This window comes from Podarcis vaucheri (assembly GCF_965113315.1).
Source record: "Podarcis vaucheri genome assembly, chromosome: 12".
NCBI classification, from domain to species: Eukaryota; Metazoa; Chordata; class Lepidosauria; order Squamata; family Lacertidae; genus Podarcis; species Podarcis vaucheri.
The window spans coordinates 17,832,889-17,855,349 of record NC_138750.1 but is presented as its reverse complement, the minus strand read 5'-3'; the positions used below and the strand labels follow the sequence as shown (position 1 = coordinate 17,855,349).

The window sequence follows — 22,461 nt, the reverse complement described above, 5'->3', positions numbered from 1 at the left end:
GGGTTTAGTCCTTTTCCCCCCAAAACTCCTTCATAGTAGTGCCTAAGGTAATAATCCACAGATTGCTTGTCCTCACAAACTCCTCCAGACAGCATCTGCCTGAGGTCAGCACTCTCTCACGTTCTCAAAGAAACAACTAACAGAATAACCAGACAACTCCCACCTGCCACCTCCTTTCCCCAATACCATTTTAAAAAAAAAATACATTTACAATGCAAATGCAATACAAATGCTAACAGACACCTGCCAATATTGCTGTTCCCCTGTAAACGCTGTGAATTGTGTGTGTTGGGGGGGGCAAGGTCTTGTTTTTGTGGTATATTCATCCTTGTGGAGACCCCCATGTGTTCGGTCAACACCTTAATAGGGTATAATTACATAAAATTCTAACCATCAACCTAACAAGCAAACAATCATGACCTTACCTTCCGAGGGACCCCATTGATATACAGCTTAACCATGTATTTTCCACACGGATTATATTCCGGCTCTCCTTTTTTATTCTGTGGATAAATAATGCTGTTTTGAAGGGGGGAAGGAAAGAGACCGGGGGAAATATTAGAATATATTCTGTGTGCATGTTGTGGACTATGCCAAGTCTATTTCAATCCCGTGTTGTCAACTTAAAGCTTAAGAAAGCGTGGTATCGTGTGCTTTTTGGTGTTAAACTCACACCTGAGAGGGAAAGGTTCTCAGTTATATAGAGAACTGAAAGTCCCAAACAGTAAAGGACACCAGCGACCACAATGGAGTTAGGCATATAAAATTGAAGCAAACAAAAATTATTAGGGTAGAGATGCCAGGTGTTTGAGCCTGGAACTTTTTGCATGTAAGATGCTCTACAGCTAAGCTATAGGTAAAAGGTAAAGGACCCCTGGACGGTTAAGTCCAGTCAAAGGCGACCATGGGGTTGCGGTGCTCATCTCGCTTTCAGACCAAGGGAGCCGGCGTTTGTCTGCAGACAGCTTTCTGGGTCGTGTGGCCAGCAGGACTAAACCGTTTCTGGAGCAACGGGACACTGTGACGGAAACCTGAGCGTACAGAAATGCCATTTACCTTCCTGCTGCAGTGGTACCTATTTATCTACATGTGCTGGCGTGCTTTCGAACTGCTAGGTTGGCAGGAGCTGGGACAGAGCAACGGGAGCTCACTTGGTTGTAGGGATAAATAAATAAAATTAAATAAATAGTACAGAGTATATAACTATTATAACCTCACCACTTATGCCATGCAGTGGTGCAACTTATTTAGATCATGTCATGAACAGCCGGGTCATTCCTATCATACTGACACAACTGGGCTTCCTGCTCCCCAGTGAATCATGCAGCCAGCACCTTCCTGTGCCAGGCAAAACTTTGGGTGGAGTGAATGGAGAACTGGTGAATGATATAGTCATGCACTGATTTCCCTAGATATTGGGAGGGATAGACACAAAGCACTGGGCTCCTGTTACTAGTGGCAACCTTGCATTTGTTGTCATCCTGCCTGGTAGCAGACTAAACTACATCACAATAGTATTGTGACATCAGCAGTGCCATCCCAGCCAGACTTTGGAGCAGATGGTCAGGACCCCACTCCATGGGCAGGATCGTCCCCCTTGAGGTGGTGAGAAGGCTACAAACAACACTGACATAAGCCAAATCGCACAGAAACGCTGTTTACCTTCTCGCCACAGTGGTACCTATTTATCTACTTGCACTGGCGTGCTTTCAAACTGCTAAGTTGGCAGGAGCTAGGACAGAGCGATGGGAGCTCATTCTGTCATGGGGATTCGAACCACCGACCTTCTGATCGGCAAGCCCAAGAGGCTCAGTGGTTTAGACCACAGCGCCACCCGCATCCCACAGCTGAGCTATGGTCCCTCCCTGAATGCATTCCCCATGCCTCTCACAACCGAGGATTTATGATTTCAGAGTGGTTATAAATACACAGACTGAAAGTGGGCGATATCTGAACACAACAGGGGTGGAAGATGCAGCAACCATCTTGAAACCAGCCATCTTGATTCAAACACACCATAAAGGCCTAGAAGAGGGAGGGAGATTTTCTGTGAAAAGCAGGAAATAAGCAAGCAGACAGAAGGGCTTGGGAAACTGGGGACTCAGCTACACTGGTAAAGAAAAAGCGTTTTATACACATTGTTTATGCTTTATAACTCTGAGACACCAGATGGCACTGTGGAGTTCTGTTTTTGCCAACCTGATTTCTCATAGAAAGTTTACAACGCGCTTAACCAAAACGCTTATTTTATGTGTCTAGATCTGGCCTGGGTATCATGGGCCAAAAAGGTGGTGTTGAGCTTCACCGACCAATTTGATGTTACCGATCAGGACTCTGGCTGCAGGTTTCCGGAGCACGTTAAAATGGCCAAAATGACCGGAAGAATCAGAAATCAGGAAGACCAATTTTTTAAATAAGGAACAGGGGAAATTTATAATTTACCTTAAAAATCATTGTAAACAGTTAAAATCATTAGTAGGATTGGAGTAACATTTGTAGTTTAGTGGTGAATTTTGGATATAACGGAGATGTAAAAGATTTGATTATAAAAGATGCAGGAGGAAATGATTAATAATAGGACCCACAAGGAGGCAGGAGGGAAGTCCTGGAGATTCTTTGGAATCTTCTTTTTATGTTGGATGTTGGATATGTGATTTTAAAAGTATAATTTGAAAAACTAAATAAATATATATTTTAAAAGAAATGACCAGAAAGCACATAGATAGTGAAGCTGCCAAGTTATTTCCAGCACATTTTTTTATATTAAAAAAAAATTTGAAACAAAAACTTTGCAGATCACCTGCCAGAACAGAGCGTACCTGGTAATCAGCTTCTTGTTGTATCGTCTTTCGTATGCTGCACTGATAGCAAGAGAAGCTACGAAGGAACAATCTGACACGATTGTCTGAGGACAGAAAGAGTCAAGGGTCAAGGAGTTTCATAACTACCCAAACTGTATAGAAATTTATTCATGTACGCGACTACAGCGGCAAGAATGTCACTTGCCCAAAAATGAAAAGCAAAAGAAGAATGGATACAAAAACTTATGGAATATGCAGAAATGGTGAAACTTACCGGAAAAATAAGAAATGAAGATAACAAACCTTTTATAAAAGAATGGAAGTGGTTTATTGAATATTTACTTATAAATTGCAAACAGATAAAAACATTGGCAGGATCACTGTAATAACCTGCAGTTTCATAAGAGTAAATATTTAAAGTAGATGAATAAATGAGCAAATTAAGTTAATTCGGATATGCAGAAAATATTAAAACTAAATTTAAGGAACCGTAGAAAGAGGGGGAAGGAAGTTTTGAAATGTTAAAACGATTGTAAAATTACTGAAATGTATAAAACTGAAAATCATAAATAAAATATATAAAAAATAAAGTGCCACTGACAAGCAGGCCAATGTAAAGAGGATTTTTTTGGGGGGGAGACCCAACAATAAATTAGATCAACTGATCGAAAATTTGGGGGAAGAACTGAGTCAATTCAAGGCAAATACATATGCTTGAAACTGTAAACACCAGTTTCCTCAAAAGTCAGGTAACCACACAGGGATGGGGAGCCAGAGGCCCTCCATATTGCCAGGGATGATGGGAATTGGAAGCCCAGAAATATTTGCAAGGCCACATAGCTCCCATCTCTGATATACCAGTTCTAACCTCAAAGCACCCAAACCTCGGGATTCTTCGTCAGATCCAAAGGCATTGAAGAAAATATTCTCCATTTACTTTGACAGATGAGAAAGAGCCACTGATTCTGTTTTCCTCTAAAGCATTCCTCTAAACACACCTTCTCCAACTGCAGCAGAGCAGGGCTAGGGAACCTGCAGCCCTCCAAATGTGACTGAACTCGAACTCCCACCCTGGCTGACCACTGGCTAAGCTGCTCAGGACTAATGGGAGTTGGAGGTCAATACTACCCAAGGTAAAGATAAAGGGACCCCTGACCATTAGGTCCAGTCATGGCCGACTCTGGGGTTGCGGCGCTCATCTCGCTTTACTGGCCGAGGGAGCCAGCATACAGCTTCTGGGTCATGTGGCCAGCATGACTAAGCCACTTCTGGCGAACCAGAGCAACACACGGAAACGCCGTTTACCTTCCCGCTGGAGTGGTACCTATTTATCTACTTGCACTTTGAGGTGCTTTCGAACTGCTAGGTTGGCAGGAGCAGTTATAGCCTGCAAATGAAATGGCCCTTCCGATTCCCAAATTATGGCTCTGAAATGTAGTTAATACTTTCCGGTAGTGTGGGGGTTCTGAACGTTGCTCACAGAACGGGAACAGTGTATGAAAGAACATCAAAAGCGAAAGCTCTCTCTGCAGACTGTGAAAGTGTCAGCTTCTGCCGCCTTGCTTTGTTTCTCTTATTTGAAGATGGCCAACCGTGTCAGATCCTCCATACCTGTTTTATGCTGAAGCTCGACACGGTGTAGATCATGGTGGGGCTGTTGGTTATCTCATCAGGCCGCACCCAGCGGGAAAACATTGCCCTCTGCTTGGGAGACAACGGCAGCTTGCCACATCTATCTCTGCAATCAAAGCAATCCCCACCCCAAACCAAAAGTCACTGCTAAGTATGAAATCCATGAGCTGGTAAAATCATTTTATCACACATTATAATACCCAAAAGGTTTTCTGCCCACCTGTGCAGATCCTCAGGGACGCGGGTGGTGCTGTGAGTTAAACCACAGAGCCTAGGACTTGCCGATCAGAAGGTCGGCGGTTCGAATCCCTGCGACGGGGTGAGCTCCTGTTGCTCGGTCCTTGCTCCTGCCAACCTAGCAGTTCGAAAGCACGTCAAAGTGCAAGTAGATAAATAGGTACTGCTCTGGCGGGAAGGTAAACGGCGTTTCCGTGCGCTGCTCTGGTTCGCCAGAAGCGGCTTTGTCATGCCGGCCACATGACCCAGAAGCTGTCTGCGGACAAACGCCAGCTCCCTCGGCCAATAAAGTGAGATGAGCACCGCAACCCCAGAGTCAGTCACGATTGGACCTAATGGCCAGGGGTCCCTTTACCTTATGCAGATCCTAAAGACCACCTAAGCCTCCCTCCTAATTGTTCTTGCTCCCTTTGGGCTCTCAGTTCCCCAAACCTGGAACTCCAGCCCCCAGTTCATGATCAGCCTTGCTTGGGCTCCTACACTGAATTAAGGCAAAAAGTAAAGGACTTCTGGACTGTTAAGTCCAGTCAAAGGTGACTATGGGGTTGTGGCATTCATCTCGCTTTCAGGCAGAGGGAGCCAGCGTTTGTCCACAGACAACTTTCCAGGTCTTGGGGCCAGAAGGACTAAACTGCTTCCGGCGCAAAGGAACACTGTTTACCTTCCCGCCATAGTGGTACCTATTTATCTACTTGAACTGGCGTGCTTTCGAACTGCTAGGTTGGCAGAAGCTGGGACAGAGCAACGGGAGCTCAACCCGCCGCGGGGATTCGAACCGCCGACCTTCTGATCAGCAAGCCCAAGAGGCTCAGTGGTTTAGACCACAGCACCACCCGCTGAATTATACCCTGCTTGCCCCAATATTTACCGCCGTGAAGACTACTTAGGCCTCATGACCAACAACCAAAGCAATCTCCTTGTAATATATGCAGATCCCGGCAATCAATCTGTATTTGAGTTTATTTCCTAGGCTCCTTACAAACGAGTCTACTCTGCTTCGGTTCCAGAAAGCCACAATATAAAATAGCTCTTTCTTAGCAATAGTTGCTTTACAATCTGCTTTTAATCTTTCATTCTTTGCTGCTTTTTTATATCTTCATACTGTTTTGTTTTGCCAGTATCACTCAACTGCTGCTGTCAGAATATTGTTATAACAGTCTTAGATTGTGGCTTTTATGGATTGTAATATGTGATCATGCAATTTTATCTTTTTAATATGGAGCAAATATTCATCGGCAATTACTTTTTGAGATTGACTTCCATCCAGACTCAAATGTGTACATGTTCCCCCTGCCACACTTTCTTTAAATCTGAACACCTCTCAAGCCTCCTTAGCATTAGGGCTGTAGGGCTCATGAGTTACTTCCAGCAGTGTAAGAGAGTAAGAAGAGATGCACTTCAGAGACAACAAAGACCACAGAGACCATTTTGAAAAAAAGCTTCGGAAAAGTTGCCCACTTAACTCATTCATGATTCTACAATCCTAAGTCAGTGTGAAACAGTCAAAACTCTGGAAGATACTAATAACAGGAGCATGCAGACCTCTGGAGTCTTACAAGTTAAAAATAAAGCTTTCTTCGATTTTATAAATACCATATTAGGTTATGGTCTGATTAATTACAACTTTTTTGGGAAATGTATACAATTTTTGTTTTTGTTGTGTTTTGTTTTCTACATGGGTAGCATTCTTTCTTTTCTTATTTTTGTGTGTCTTATCTTACTCTGTGCACTTGCAATTATGTACTTTTTATCTTTGGCCAGGGTGCAGTCTGACCTATTTTCCTTTGTATAAGAACAAGCATGAAGGAGGCCTCCCAGCCTGTTCACAGGTCCTTATAGGATCAGTGAAAACAGCTGGTCCTGGCAAGTATTAACCGCTCTCAGTCTTAACCTGATAACTGCCATTTGTGCAGATGATAATTTGTCTGAATTAATTTTAAGACATATTTTAATTAATTGATGCCTGTTTTTATGTATACTGTGTTATTTATATGATGTTAGCCGCTCTGAGCCCAGCTCCAGCCGGGGAGGGCGGGGTACAAATAAAATATTATTATTAATTATTATTATTATTATAATTATCTTTCAGTACATTTTTATTCAAATTACACAAAGAAATATACAAATAAACAGTGAGTGATTAACTTTTAAGAATAAAAACAAAATACATGATTGTGGAATTTATTTGATACTTACCAAAAGGGTGGAGGGGAGTCCAGGGCTTGGCAGAGCCCGAAATATTATGATTTTCTTTTTCTTTTTATGATTTTTTGTATAATTTGGGGAAGGGAAATAATAAATTATGTAAATTTGTACTTATATGTATACTGATATGTTTAGCGGTATGTTTATTTATAATTATCTTTCAATAAAGAATATATGTATATATAAAATAAAGTTTTCTTCCCGCTTCCACTGCACTGATCAGTCAGGGTTCAAGAAGCCCATTAATTTATTGCATTTAGTCTATTACAGATGTCCCTTTCTAAAAACATGTAAAACCACAAGTACAAAGAGGTGCCCACTATTTTGCAGCCTCTCTAACATTTGTCGATGCTTCAAGGTTCCTTAATCTGAAGCTGAATGGCCTGTAAGCATTTTTCCTAACAGTAGCAGTGTTCAAAAATTTAACAGGGGTACTGCAGATGTCAAGACTATTTCTATAGCGTGTATAGTTGAATGAATTCACCTACGGTGAGCAGGCGGCAACAGCTTACTTTTCACACCGCCCTTTCAAGGCAGCACCTGAACATTGTTCCCAAGAGACAATTCTTAAGAATAATAAGGAATGAGAAAGCATTTTGGTGAGTCCATAGCTAGGCAGCTTATATTCACTTACGAGAAAGGTACTGGAAAAGCGAAACGCTCTCTGAGGTCAACGCTCATGAAAGGGACGTACTCAATGCCATTGATCTTTGATGTCTTCCTATGAAAACAGGATGCAAGATGTCAGGACCACAATGCTATTCAAATGCATTTGTTTCCCACCCAGACAGGCTCTAAATGAACAGCTGAGGTATACCTGCCTGCTTAATGCCTTTAGTATTTTTAGTATGGGAACGGGAGCAAGACGCAGTGGATGGTCTCGTTTTAAAGAGCCAGAAAATTTCCCCCCTTCAGTTTTGCATTAAAAGCTTTGTTCACATGGTCATTAGCCCTGAATGTTCTGGCCACCAAAGGTTCAAAGCAGAAATGGCTGGTTGAGTTAGATAAAGAGGTGGGGAGGTCAGTGTGGTGCAAACACAGTGTCTTAAAATAGACACTGCTTCCCCAGACCACCAGGGGGCTCCATCTCTTTGAAGTTTGCCTGCCAGGCAGGAAGTTACTACTGTAGTCTTCCCCTGACTTCCTCCAAAGCTGTACAAAGTCCTATTTGTGTTGGCTTGTTTTAAAAGGGCAGCAGGAGTGGTGGTGGCAAACCTGCATCTCCTTTAGCAGCAATGCTATTCCGCGCCAAAATATATGGATACATTTATCAGCTAAATATCCTGCTGTTAGCCTTAGTACATTTGCACCCCGAAGGGAAATGGGATTAGAATTACACATTGCTTGATCATTGGCATAAACTCCACGATAAAGTCGGCTCGCCTTCTTGATATTTAAGAGCCGTGCAACATTTGCTGTTGTTGGATCTGTTAGGATATTGGTGTTCCATTCCGCCTTAAGAGGAACAGATATGTGGAGTTGTTGTAAGTCACATGTCTGTTTACTTCCAGCATAGTCTGCTGGGAACTTCCGTTGTATATTGCTTTTGCCATGCTGCTGTTTTGCTTGGACACGAAGGGAAGCAGACATGTTTTCCCTTTGTTCCTGAACTATGCTGAATAAAAAGGTAAAGGGACCCCTGACCATTAGGTCCAGTCGTGGCCAACTCTGGGGTTGCGGCGCTCATCTCGCTTTATTGGCCAAGGGAGCTGGTGTACAGCTTCCGGGTCATGTGGCCAGCATGACTAAGCCGCTTCTGGCGAAACAGCAGCGCACGGAAATGCCGTTTACCTTCCCGCCGGAGTGGTACCTATTTATCTACTTGCACTTTGACGTGCTTTCGAACTGCTAGGTTCGCAGGAGCAGGGACCGAGCAACGGGAGCTCACCCCGTCACCGGGATTCGAACCACCAACCTTCTGATTGGCAAGTCCTAGGCTCTGTGGTTTAACCCACAGCGCCACCCGCGTCCCTGTAAATAATGCTTACACATGTCTCTGTCCGCCACTTCCATTGCAAAGAGTTCTTATCTCTGTTGGCTTGTGTGCTTAAGCTTCTGAAGGCTTCTGAGGCTGATTGATGCTGTTCCGAGATCTGGAGTTTGCCTGGCTGCTGGCCGGTGGCTGGAGCCAGCTGGGGGCCTGCCAAAAGCCCCCGTCTCCCCAGACGCATTCCAACAGAATCATCACATTGGTCTACAATCTGGTGCTTTCAACAATCCCATGCATGCTTGCTCAGAAGTAAGCCTCACTGTGTTCAGTGGGACGGGCTCCCTGGTTTAAGTGTGCACCCGACTGCAGTCTAAATGAGGCAACCCATTTTCAACAAGCCTGGAAAACCGTTCCCTTTCCTTACCTGAGCACCTCAATCTCCTCCGCGGTGTATCGCTGACCTTGAGGTTCACTGGCCTGCACAGCTCTGACTGCCTGTGGCTTATCGTTCAAGGAAAAATCAGGCCCTAATGGAAAGTAAGCCCTGGCTTGCTGAGTTGGTTTCGCTGCGACCGGCTTGTCTTTCTGAGACGGCTTTGAATCCTTCAGTGCTTCAGCTCTAAAATATAGAGTTTGCATTTTAGACACATCAAGAGTTTTTATTTCATTGGTGGCAGTACATTGTGAATCCTCCTATAAATGCCACCAATCATATACTACTCATTTTGCTATGTAAAAATGCAAAAAATATTAATTGCTTTTGTGAGAATGAATGATTAAAAAACAAACAAGGCAAGAGTGACTGCATATTTCTTACGTACTGTATTTTTTGCTCTATGACTCACTTTTTCCCTCCTAAAAAGTAAGGGAAAATGTGTCTGCGTCTTATGGAGCGAATGCAGGCTGCACAGCTATCCCAGAAGCCAGAACAGCAAGACGGATTGCTGCTTTCACTGCGCAGTGATCCCTCTTGCTGTTCTGGCTTCTGAGATTCAGAAATTTTTTTTTCTTGTTTTCCTCCTCCAAAAACTAGGTGCGTCTTATGGTCTCGTGAGTCTTATAGAGCGAAAAATACGGTATTTGCATTCTTAGGCTTCTCGTATACTCTACATGTTAAACGTCCATAAAACCTTTGTTTCATACAGCCCAAGGATTCCTGTACAGCAAGAACAGCATATGCAATCTAACATAGAAACCACTCAAGACAGTTCTTTCAACTAAAAGGAAAACCTGAAAATTTTGTGCATACTAACAGGAATCATGTAACCATTTATTTAGCAAGTTTCTTGTTGCGTTGTCTTGCTAGAGATTCGTGTACAGCCAGAAATTTAGCTGAAAACAGCTATTCCATTATTCTAAATACAGTACACAGATAATCAGAATATGCTTCAGGATTTCCTTCATTTAAACAGTCATCCTTGATGGTCCAAGCTCTTATACCAACACAAGTGCAATGCAAACAAATCCACACTCACAATTATCTATGCAAGGCATCGCTGGCCTAAACTAAGAGGAAAGAACTGGTTTTTGTAAAAAAAAAAATCACTGCATAGTTGCCTGGAAGCAGCTCCCATTCACCGTAGATGACCAAAGAGAATAACTGTATCTACACGGCTTGTTCTCTAAATACTCAAATGATCATTGTTTTTTGCAAGAGAGGGCATCTCGTGGATGCCATCCTATCAGGAAGTCTATTCTGAACAATGTTGAAATTTGGCCTTTGGAACTCTCTCCCACTGCATCTCAGATAGGTGCCTTCTCCATTAGCTTTCTTGCTAAGGATATTCTGCTTTCGACAAGCCTTCTAAAACCTTTAGCACACTTGGGATAAAGTTTTACACGGCTTTTAATGCTGCAACCCATCCTGGGATGTTACAGTGAAGGATGCATAACTAATAAAACATATGAACAAACATGTTTTATGTATGCACTGTTTTTTAGAAACTGTTTTTATACTCATAACTACTTTTAAAACCTGTTTTAATATATGCAGCTATTTTAGACACATTGCTATATTGTAAATCCGTTTGGGAGGCCTTCTGGGCAGCGATTCGTAAATGAAAGAAACATGATTGCTGATATCAGCAGTGCTGACCAATATATGGAATTTCAAAATATATTGTGTTGTATTCAATGCTAGCCCATCCTCAGAGCAGGCCCACTTAAATTAATGGACACGAGTAATGTTGGTTCATTCATTTCAACAAGTCTATTCTGAGTACAACTTTGCTGGATGCAACCCTCTCAATTAGAATGCAACTAACACATTTATATAAGCCCAGTTTATTAAAACAAAATCCGATTAGAAACACACACACACACACACACACACACACACACACATATATATATATATATATATATATATATATATATATATATGCAGGTTTTGGTGTCTTCGGGTGTCTTCCCGTGTAAGAGTCGGGGTGTCTGTGCGACGTTTCGACGAGGTCTCACTCGTCATCTTCAGGCTGGTGCTTTCGGCTTCTTGTTACTGGAACAGAGCAGAATCTGGTGTTTGAGTTCCTATAAATACTGTTGAGGGGTGTGGTGTATAGCCTCCAACGTTCTGGGCAGAGAGGAAGTTCCTAGATTAGTGTGCCTTTTCTTCTTTTGTTCCTTAATTACTTGAGGGATATCTTGAGTGATTTCATGAGTGATATTCTGAATACCACTGGGTGGGTCATTAAGTGTAGATTAGTTGCTAAAGCTTTTGTGTCTTGACCTCTTGAGCTTGTGAAGAGTTTTTCTGAGAAGATGGCTGTGCTGCATTTAGTTGTGCTCTGGCTTGGCTTCGTGTATAGGGGCGAGCTGTGGTTTTGTGCCTTGTGCCAGCCAGATCTGTGTAGGGATTGCAGGGGGGTGCAGCATCCGGAGGTGCCACTATAGTTTGGCTACTGGATGGAGTCTGTAATATGTCTGTGGAGAGGGTCTGGGTTTGGGTCTGGTGTGGTTGATTGGTGACGGCGTTCTGTGTGCCTCTGGTTCTGGTGTCGGTTTTTGTGGGGAGGGCTAATTTCCAGATGTCTGGCAGGCGGGACGTGTCGTCACGCTTGTTCATGTTGTGAGGGTGTTTCTCTATCTCGATGGCTTCCATGATTATTCTCTTGTGGTGATGTTCCATGTTAAAGAGCAATTTGGAATCTGCAAAATTAATTTCGTGTCCTGTTTCTTTCATGTGTTGGAAAAGAGAGGAAGTTTTTTCTTCTTTTTTGACGGCATTCTTGTGTTCTGTTCCTCTCACCGGTCATCGCAAATTTGTACATGGAACACTTTGAAACCAATGCTTTAGACAAGTCAGAACACAAACCCAAACTTTGGCTCAGATATGTTGACGACACCTTTGTAATTTGGCCACACGGGAAAGAAAAACTAGATAGCTTCCTCACACATCTCAACAGCCTACACCCCAAAATACAATTCACTATGGAAATAGAAGACAACAACCAACTCCCCTTTCTTGACGTCCTAATCTACAAAAAACCTGATGGCTCCCTAGGACACACTATCTACCGGAAAAAAACACACACCAACCGCTACTTACATGCACAATCACACCACCACCCTGCACAAATAAACTCCGTAGCCAAGACTCTCATCTCCAGAACCAAACGCCTGGCTGACAAAGACCACTTGACAACTGAGTTACAGAATCTCTCAAATGTGTTAATCGCCAATGGATACCAGAAAAACAGGGTTACGAAGCTAATCCAAAAAGAAACACCCCCCAAAAACCAAGACACAGAAGAAAACAATGGCATGGCCCTCCTTCCTTATATCAAGGGCACTACAGACAAAATCAGCAAAATCCTCCATAAACACAATATCAAAACAGCCTTCTGCACCAACCAAAAAATATCCAATATCCTCAGAAACCCAAAAGACAAAATCCAGCTGGAAAACCAAGGGGTCTATGAAATACCCTGCAAAGTCTGCCCAGCCACGTACATTGGACAAACAAACAGACGAATAAATGCACGTATCGCAGAACACAAGAATGCCGTCAAAAAAGAAGAAAAAACTTCCTCTCTTTTCCAACACATGAAAGAAACAGGACACGAAATTAATTTTGCAGATTCCAAATTGCTCTTTAACATGGAACATCACCACAAGAGAATAATCATGGAAGCCATCGAGATAGAGAAACACCCTCACAACATGAACAAGCGTGACGACACGTCCCGCCTGCCAGACATCTGGAAATTAGCCCTCCCCACAAAAACCGACACCAGAACCAGAGGCACACAGAACGCCGTCACCAATCAACCACACCAGACCCAAACCCAGACCCTCTCCACAGACATATTACAGACTCCATCCAGTAGCCAAACTATAGTGGCACCTCCGGATGCTGCACCCCCCTGCAATCCCTACACAGATCTGGCTGGCACAAGGCACAAAACCACAGCTCGCCCCTATACACGAAGCCAAGCCAGAGCACAACTAAATGCAGCACAGCCATCTTCTCAGAAAAACTCTTCACAAGCTCAAGAGGTCAAGACACAAAAGCTTTAGCAACTAATCTACACTTAATGACCCACCCAGTGGTATTCAGAATATCACTCATGAAATCACTCAAGATATCCCTCAAGTAATTAAGGAACAAAAGAAGAAAAGGCACACTAATCTAGGAACTTCCTCTCTGCCCAGAACGTTGGAGGCTATACACCACACCCCTCAACAGTATTTATAGGAACTCAAACACCAGATTCTGCTCTGTTCCAGTAACAAGAAGCCGAAAGCACCAGCCTGAAGATGACGAGTGAGACCTCGTCGAAACGTCGCACAGACACCCCGACTCTTACACGGGAAGACACCCGAAGACACCAAAACCTGCATTCCTGTACCCGTGAAAATCTACGAAAGCATATATATATATATATATATATTGTCAGTCACAATTTTGTTTGCATCTGTATTGTTTTAAATTGTTTTAAATATGTTTTTATTGCTTTGTTGCTTGTTGGTTGCTGCCCTGGGCTCCCTTTGGGTGGAAGGGTAGGAAATAAATCTAATAAAGAAACATTTTATTTGGAAACATTAAAAAACACACTACTTACTGTCGATATTCAAACAAAAATACAAACACCACAGCAAATCGCATTTCAGAAGGTAGCTGTGTGGATTTTGCTTTAGACTCTTACGGATTTGCACTAAGTTCTTTATTAAAATTAACAAGTAATGCAAACATGAATTTGAATATGCAGAAGATATAAAAAAAATGAACTTAAGGAACCGCAGAAAGAAGGGGAAGGAAGTCAAACTTTGAATTGTTAAAATAATTGTAAAATTAATGAAATGTATAAATTTGAAAAGTATAAATAAAAAGTTTTTTTGAAAAGGAATGCAAAACACAGTATCTGCAGGCAGTGAACATTTCAAGGAGTGAAATGCTATTGCAGTGTCGATAAAGTTGCAAGCTTTTTCTCCAGCAAGGCTTCCCATACCTTTAAAAGCTACCTGACAGCCAGAAAAACTGTTTGTTTGTTTGTTGGTTGGTTTTTAAATGCAACAGAGACCTGCAGGTATAGGTCGGTATATAAATTCAATAAATAACAACAACTACTACTACTTAGGAAACAGTGTTTTCACGCAATGTGCTCATACAAAGCTTCAAGAAACTCACCTGTCCAGTGCCTGCCGAGCCAGCTGCTTCAGTTTCGCCTGGAGAGCTGTTTCTGAAGTTTCATTGGCCTTTAATATGAAAAAGGGGGGTTTAAGAAGCCTAACCAGCAATCTACATACAGAAAAACAAAGAGGCCAGGGGGTAGGAAATGTCAATTCCTTCCTTTTGTACTATCCAGAATGACGACACAAATCCTTCTAACAGACAAAAAAACCTCTCCGCAAAACTATTTTGTCTCAAACACTCAATAAAATGAAGGCAACTTGGATGCAGCCAAATAGCTGAAGTTAGAGAAGCAAGAGCTTTAAAGAATAAGACCTGTTGGGTAGAAGAGTTCAGTCTACCTATTAGACAGACTCAAGCTAAGCCACTGCCTCTTAGCCTCAGTACTCTGCTAGGGCTGGGCAATATATTGATATATTGTCAAAAACCGGTTTGAAGTCCATATCGTTATATCGGCTTCATAATTTTTGGCCTGGCTATACATTGCGAATCATGGGATGGTTGTGGGTGGGTGTTATGCAAAAACCACAATGTGGGGAAAACCGTGAAGCCAGTCAATGCTTCTCTCGATTCCTGCAGCCCCTTTTAACTCTTGCCAGCTCAGCTTTCCCATTCCTCATGTGGGGGGGGGCAGCAAATTGCAAGAGCAGGCAGCGGCAAAAATCACAATTGCGTGTCGATCGGAAGAGTTCCTTGCCATGACATAATCCCATCAAGTTAAGTTGGTAGCTTAACGTACCGTTTTCAGGCAGAGTTCCACGGCTTCCGTGTACAGCTCTATCGCTTCCTCGCTGTTGCCTTTCTCGTCTTCGTCAAAAGCCTGCGTAACCAGGAAACGGGCCCGCTCCAAGTCCAGTTGCTGCTTTGACTTCAAGGGGTCGACTCTTTGCACTGGAGTAGGAAGAAGAACCATTCATTTCCCTTATTTAACCTGACTCGTGATTATAGTTAAAGTGGTATCTCAGTGTCAGGGAACTGCCATCAGGTCAGAGGCGAGAGAGGGAAGTGCAGTTGTGTTATAGGGAACATCCGAAGATCTTGCGAAGCAGCTCCTTCTCTGGCCAGGAGGAAAGCCCCGTCTCCAGCGGAGAGGAAGTGGTGGGAGCAGGGGATGCTAGGGAGAGCCTGAAGACCGAGCCTGAGCAAGCCGGAGAGGAGGGAAGGACCCCTTTGCCAGCGCCCATTCTGCGCAGTAGGTTTCGGCGCAAGGAAGGGAGGAGAAGGCTGGGGGTCACGCGACTGTTATGCTGGGGGAGGTACAAAGATCGCCCACTCCCAGATTCTGCTAGCGAGTGAGCCAGACATGAACTTGCAACGCTCTTCACTATAAATAGTTTGAACTACTAATAAAGCCTGGAAAAGACAGGGCCGAGTCTTGCCTGTTTGCTCTCGAGCAACCACACCATCACCTGACAATCAGGTTACAAACACCTCGGTTTACAAACACTTCGGGTTACAGACTGTGCTAACCCGGTAGTACCTCGGGTTAAGAACTTTACCTCAGGATGAGAACAGAAATCGTGTGGCAGCAGCGCAAGGCCCCATTAGCTAAAGTGGTACCTCGGGTTAAGAACGGTTTCAGGTTAGGACCGGACCTCCGGAACGAATTAAGTTCTTAACCAGAAGTACCGCTGTATTTAGGTGCAGATCAGGTTGTGTGCTGTGCTGCTTCCATCAGAACATAGGAAGTTGCCTTCCTCATTGGGTCCACCTAGGATGGTACTGTCTATGGCTCTCCAGGATTTCTGAGAGGGCGATGTTCCTGGTCCTGCACTGCGATGCTGGAAATGAACTTGGGACTTCGTGCGAAAAAGATGTTCCACCACTGAGCTGCATCCTTCTCCCCGCTCTGAAAATAATGGTGTTCATGGACAACACTAGCCTTGCAGAGGGAATGAAGGGCTGTACTTTTATGTACACGATGGTTGCTGGCATCTGTCTCAAGAGACAATGGAGTGCGCCTTGGGGGGGGGGCAGACAAATCACTGTCTTAGCAGCCCTGAAGAGACCTCCCTGAGGCACAAGCCTGGTCAGTGTGTATGGAGGTCCTGGGTTGTCCAAACGACAAGATGGTTGGCATACAACCAAGGAAGCGGGGGCAATTGGCAGGCCCCCAGCTGGCTCTAGCCCACCGGCCGGTGTGCCGGGCGATCTCCAGTCCTTGTTGCAGCATCTGCGACCCACAGCTTCAGAAGCTGGGGCACGCAACTCAGCAGAGATAACGCGCAAACAGAAGTGGAAGGAGAGATTGTGTAAACATTTTTACAAGCAGTTTATTCAGCATAAAGGTAAAGGGACCCCTGACCGTTAGGTCCAGTCGTGCCCAACTCTGGGGTTGCGGTGCTCATCTCACTTTATTGGCCGAGGGAGCCGGCGTACAGCTTCCGGGTCATGTGGCCAGCATGACTAAGCCACTTCTGGCGAACCAGAGCAGCGCATGGAAACGCTGTTTACCTTCCCGCTGGAGTGGTACCTATTTATCTACTTGCACTTTGACGTGCTTTCAAACTGCTAGGTTGGCAGGAGCTGGGACCGAACAACGGGAGCTCACCCCGTCGTGGGGATTCGAACCGCCGACCTTCTGATTGGCAAGTCCTAGGCTCTGTGGTTTTACCACATCGCCATCCGCATCCCTTATTCAGCATACATCAGGACAAAAGGAAAACACGTCTGATCCCCTTTGTGTCCAAAGCAAGACAGCCAAAAGCAAAAGCTATACCCAAACGGAAGTTCCCAGCAAGCTGTGCTGGAGTGTAAACGGACATGTGACACACAACAGTCTCATGCCTGTCCCTAAGGTGGAATGGAATATTCTAACAAAGATATCCCTCTTGGTAGGCCTGGGCGATGTATCGATATTCGCCCAGGACCGGTATAAGCAGCAGACTGCGATGTCAGTTTCACTCAGCGGTATCTCCCTGGTGAAACTGCCACCGCGCCTGAGTCCCTCTGCTACTAGCGTCCGCTGGAGGAAGCCAACAGCTTGTTCCTCCCCCTGCATCTTTAAACTGCTCGACTGAGGAGTCTGCAGCTGTCCTTGCCTCGGTCGAGCAGTTAACGGAGCCCCCAACTAGTGCTGGCTCCCACAAGCAGGCAGGGGGGTGGGGGCTCTGTGAAACTGTTCAGCTGAGGGGATCACAGCCCCGATGCTCTGTCCGCTCGCCTGTGAGTGGCAAGATCGCCAGGGCTGTCTCTGCTGGGGAGGGGGAACCTATTATCCTCCAAACAACCTTACAGTGGTGCCCCGCAAGACGAATGCCTCGCAAGACGGAAAACTCGCTAGACGAAAGAGTTTTCCGTTTTGGAATTTCCTATGGGCTTGCTTCGCAAGACGACAATGTCTTGCGAGTTCCTGCGGGTTTTTTTCTCCCTTCCCCCCCCTTTTCCTAAACCGCTAAGCCACTTATCAGCTGATCCGATCAGCCGATAAGCTGCTAAAAGCGCTAATCCGCTAATCCTTCAATGGGCTTGCTTCGCAAGACGAAAAAACCGCTAGACAAAGAGAATCACAGAACGGATTCTTTTCGTCTTGCGAGGCACCACTCTATAAGGTAGGTTAAGAATTAGTGACTGGTCCATGATCACATAGAGAGCTTCACGGCCAAGTGGTAACTTCAACCCTGGTCTCCCAGGTCTGCGTCCAGCACAGGGTCTGGTATGGTTTCAGATTGGGAGAACATATGATGAGATTCCTGCATTGCAGGGTTAGACTAGATGACCCTTGGTGTTTCTTCCAACCCTACAATTTCTCAGTTACCTCTAAGTTACTACACCACACTGGGTATAACATCTTTTCTAGAACATGCCTTGTTGATTTCCTAATGAAGAGAGAAAGTTTTCAGGTTTTGTCTTTACTAACCTGCTGAGTACAGGGCTTGAACTCTTTCCAAATATTCACTTATTTTCTCTGGAATATTTTCCAAGACGGATCCTGCCATTGCAGCATAAATCAAAGACTGCGCAGCTTCCTGAGAAGAGAAAATACAGCACAAGTGTTTAAAAATCAAGGCAACCAGAAAGCTTATCTCCCTCAAATATATTATTATTAGATTTCTTCACCGTAAGACCCCAGGGCAACATTAAAGGACAATATTAAAGTCAATTAAAACAAATTACAATGAAGAGAACAGGTTGGATCCTTAAAATATTTCTTTCAGGTTTCAAAAGCCAGGGAAAGCATAACCTCATTTGCACAAATGCCTTCTCAGTACCTATTTATCTACTTGCACTGGCGTGCTTTCAAACTGCTAGGTTGGCAGGAGCTGGGACAGAGCAACGGGTGCTCACCCTGTTGTGGGGATTTGAATCGCCAACTTTTGATTGGCAAGCCCAAGAGGCTCAGTGGTTTAGAGCACAGCGCCACCCGCATTCCAAGTGGACCTCCCTAACTGGTAGATCTTCATGAACAGGCAAGTCTATACAGTACAGAAAGCATTCTTTCAGGTACTTTTATGAACACAGGATCCTACCAAATTTCCCCCAGCATGCTAGGTTAACGTCACAAGAGCTACGCAATCACTCCATACTTAAAGGTTTAAGAACAAGCGCACGGAATTATATATTTTCTTTCCCACAAGATCCCCTCCCAAAAGTGGAAGTCACTGTAAACAAACACCATTTCTACATACATTTAACACCAGTGCAAGCATCACAGTTCATGTAAGAGGCCCTTTTGTCATCACAGGCTTGCACCTGAGTCACTCATGCTAACGTTTTGACCCGCAACATCTAGCGTTCACAAATATCTTTTAACTATGCCCCCGACAGTAGAGCATGAGACTCTTAATCTCTGGGTCGTGGGTTAAATTGAGCCTCACAATGGGCAAATGATTTCTGCAATGCAGGGGAGTCCGTTCCAGCTCTACAATTCTAATTTTGCAGGAGTGGTGGAGCCCAGATATTGCACTTGGAAGCTCCCATATTCAATTCACAGCATCTCAGGAAGGAGGACTGGGAAATCCCTCTACCTGAGACCTTGGGAGAGCGGCCAAAATTATAGACCTCCACTTTGTATGACTGAAATACTTTAGCTCCAGCCAAAGCCAACCAGACCTTTCCTGCACAGCTAGAGTATCCAGACACTACAAGCAATTTTTGTCTTTTTTATTGAACGGAAGCAATTAGCTTACAATCAAAATTAGTCACAGAAAAATCTAGGCACGTGGAAAAAGGTGGAAGATCATTGGTTATGAAACAACTGTATACTGCGGACAATGTAAAATCAAGTATAACTGGAATTAAGTTTGCAGAATTATAACCACACCCCTTGATATGGTCTTGACGGCAAGTCAAGCTGCATTTTCAAAACATTTGTGGCATTTGATACCTGCAATATAAGAACAACCAAATTTGACATGTGGAGCAAAGCTCGTCTCCTCATCAGATTATTATTATTTTTGCCCTGACCTGTATGTATTGCTGTACAGGTTGTGTGAAAGGTCATATATTTCAGCTCTGAGTAGCAAAGCACAAACAAATTTACAAATTCATTGGTAGGTGTGTGCGTGTAAAATTCCAGAGTGACCTTCTGGTTGCAACGGAGCCGAGGGGGTGCAAAGTTGAGAAGATTCCTGAAAATACCCATTCGGGGACGCCCAATTTTGGCCTTGCTCAGGGTGCCATCTTACCAAAGATTATCAGAGTCCAGAGGATACAACTCCTGTCACTCCAGCTAGCACATTCCACAAACCTACAGAAATGGGGTGCAAAAAGTGACAGCCTTTTGAGGTGCCACAGAGAAGACTCCGTTGCCAGTGTTGGGGTACACCCCTGGTTTCGCACTCAAATTAGCCGAGCTTCGGAGAAGCACAGAGCTGAGAGACATTTAGGGCTGGCACCTTTGCCTGGCAAAATACTGGACAGGGCAGGGCGGTCGGGAGGCAATTTTCTCTCTCTTTCAGCTGGTGCTGATGTGACTTCAACATCAATTCATTACAATCTACTGCAGCCTAACAGGCTGGCCTGTGGAATTTGTCACACGCATGAAGAGGGGTGCCAACTTGAATACAGGGGGGCTGGCAAGCCCCACCCCACATAACTGACCACATGACACGGTACATGCTCACCATTTGAATGGTAACGCACATCAACTTTTGGGGGGAACGCCCCCTCAAATATTTTACTGGGAGGGGGGTGAAGGGACCTCAGCCCCAAGAAGTTGGTTCCTATGCACATAAATTTGTAAATCTATTTGTTATTGGCTACCCAGAGCAGCGTTCAAAACTCCCATTGTTCTAGGCGTATTTTGCGACAGGGAATTTCCTTAGCGCAAGCAGTTTCTGAGCTCTGGGCACAGTCCTGTGCCTAAGATTTCAGATTAAAACTGCAGAGTGGAAGGAAAGGGGGACCTTTTTCTGCCTCCCCACTTCCAGCTACTCTCTGAAGACCGGAGAAGAGACCCTCTTAAGAATATTAGGGGGGTGGGCAAGGGAAGGACTGGACCACGTGAAAAACAAACACAGCAATTTAGCTGCAGTTCATTCATTTTCAGCTTTGTATTCCTGTTATAAAAAAACACGCCTAGGCTTTGTGTTGTTGCCCCCACAACTTAGGTTTATGGTGCCATTTACAGTAGCTCCTAGCTTTCATATCTCGGTTTCTAACATTGACAGGAGTTTAACCTTTCACACACCCTTTCAAACACAGCCAGTTGGAGAGGATCCCTAACTTGGCACAGAGAAAGAGAGAGGGAACCTGAAATACAGAAGAAAACTTTATCAATAAAGGATGAAGCATTTTACACTAAAATTTATATATTGTAGAGGACAGGCGGCAACATGGGCATAGCCAGGCCTCTTGTTTGGGGAGGGGGAGGCCTTTTGTTGGGGTTGGCAGGCCTTTTGTTGGGTAGGGGTAAGGCTTTTGTTGGGGGGGGGCAAGGCTTTCGTTAGGTGGGCAGGTCTTTTGTTGGGGGGCAGGCCTTTTGCTAGGGGGCAGGCCTTTTGTTAGGGGTGCAAGCCTTTTGCTGGGGGGTGGCAGTCCTTTTGTTAGGGTGCAAGACTTTTGCTGGGGGGCAGTCCTTTTGTTAGGGGGGGCAGGCATTTTGCTAGGGAGGGCAGGCCTTTTGTTGGGGGGGTAAGGCTTTTGTTGGGGGGTAAGGCTTTCGTTAGGTGGGCAGGTCTTTTGTTGGGGGCAGGCCTTTTGTTGGGGTGCAAGACTTTTGTTGGGGTGCAATACTTTTGCTGGGGGGCAGTCCTTTTGTTAGGGGGCAGGCATTTTGCTAGTGAGGGCAGCCCTTTTGTTAGGGGGGGCAGGCATTTTGCTAGGCAGGGCAGGCCTTTTGTTGAGGGGGGGCAGAACCTTATATGGTTTGTATTTTTATTGCCCCCCCCTTGGCTACGCCCATGGGTGGCACCCGCATTTTCTCCCCCGCCCCCGGGACCCCGCTCCCCCGGCACCTTGTAGTAAAAGGCCGCTTCGTGGTAGTGGCCTCGCTGGTCCCGCTGCACCGCCATCTGCGCGAACTTCACCGCCTCCTGCTCCAGCTCCGCCGCTTCCATGGCCAGGTCCGGGCAGCAGACGCCTCAGCGCGCTCCTTTCCTTATTCGCTGACGTCACGGCAGCCCCCCGACGTCTCCGCCTATGGCCTCCCGCTCAGGAAGGGACTTCCCGGCAGCCCCTGTGGCGGAGGCGTCGATGTCCCAATGCGCCTGCGCAATACGGAGAACGCTTCTCCCTCCCCTCCACCTCTCGCTGGAGAGAGATAGGAGCGCAATCTTAGGGTCCCAGGTGTGCCCGTTGGACTACAACTCCCATCATGCTTTGCTGGACCGGGCAGAAATCAGGGACGATGGGAGTTGTAGTTCAAGGGAATCTGGGGACTCGAAGGCGGAAAAAGGCTCAATAGAGTTATCTATCTGTTGGTTGGAGCTGTCAGGTGTGACCGAGTTGAGGTGCCTTTTTCCCTAGATGATCTCCCAACCCTATGATTCTGAGATTCTGGGGGAAATCCAGGTTGTTCTTCGGTTTTTTAAAAAAGTGTACCTGTGATTGACTTTTTATTACATATATATATATATATGTAATGC

General features: G+C 44.9%; 1 protein-coding gene across 1 annotated transcript in view; it reads right to left on the bottom strand.

The window, feature by feature from the left end:
- CAPN7 (calpain 7) overlaps nt 1-22,059 on the bottom strand; it is a 47,592-nt gene extending 25,533 nt beyond the window's left edge. Inside the window, exons 1-9 of the mRNA XM_082193018.1 lie at nt 21,832-22,059; nt 18,294-18,402; nt 15,174-15,325; nt 14,432-14,499; nt 9,230-9,424; nt 7,510-7,596; nt 4,413-4,539; nt 2,820-2,905; nt 426-519 (exon numbers count right to left, since the gene is read on the bottom strand). Coding sequence (XP_082049144.1) covers nt 426-519; nt 2,820-2,905; nt 4,413-4,539; nt 7,510-7,596; nt 9,230-9,424; nt 14,432-14,499; nt 15,174-15,325; nt 18,294-18,402; nt 21,832-21,933 — 1,020 coding nt within the window. The 5' untranslated portion in view covers nt 21,934-22,059. The remainder of the gene's footprint in view (nt 1-425; nt 520-2,819; nt 2,906-4,412; nt 4,540-7,509; nt 7,597-9,229; nt 9,425-14,431; nt 14,500-15,173; nt 15,326-18,293; nt 18,403-21,831) is intronic.
- Nucleotides 22,060-22,461: the final 402 nt, after the last annotated feature.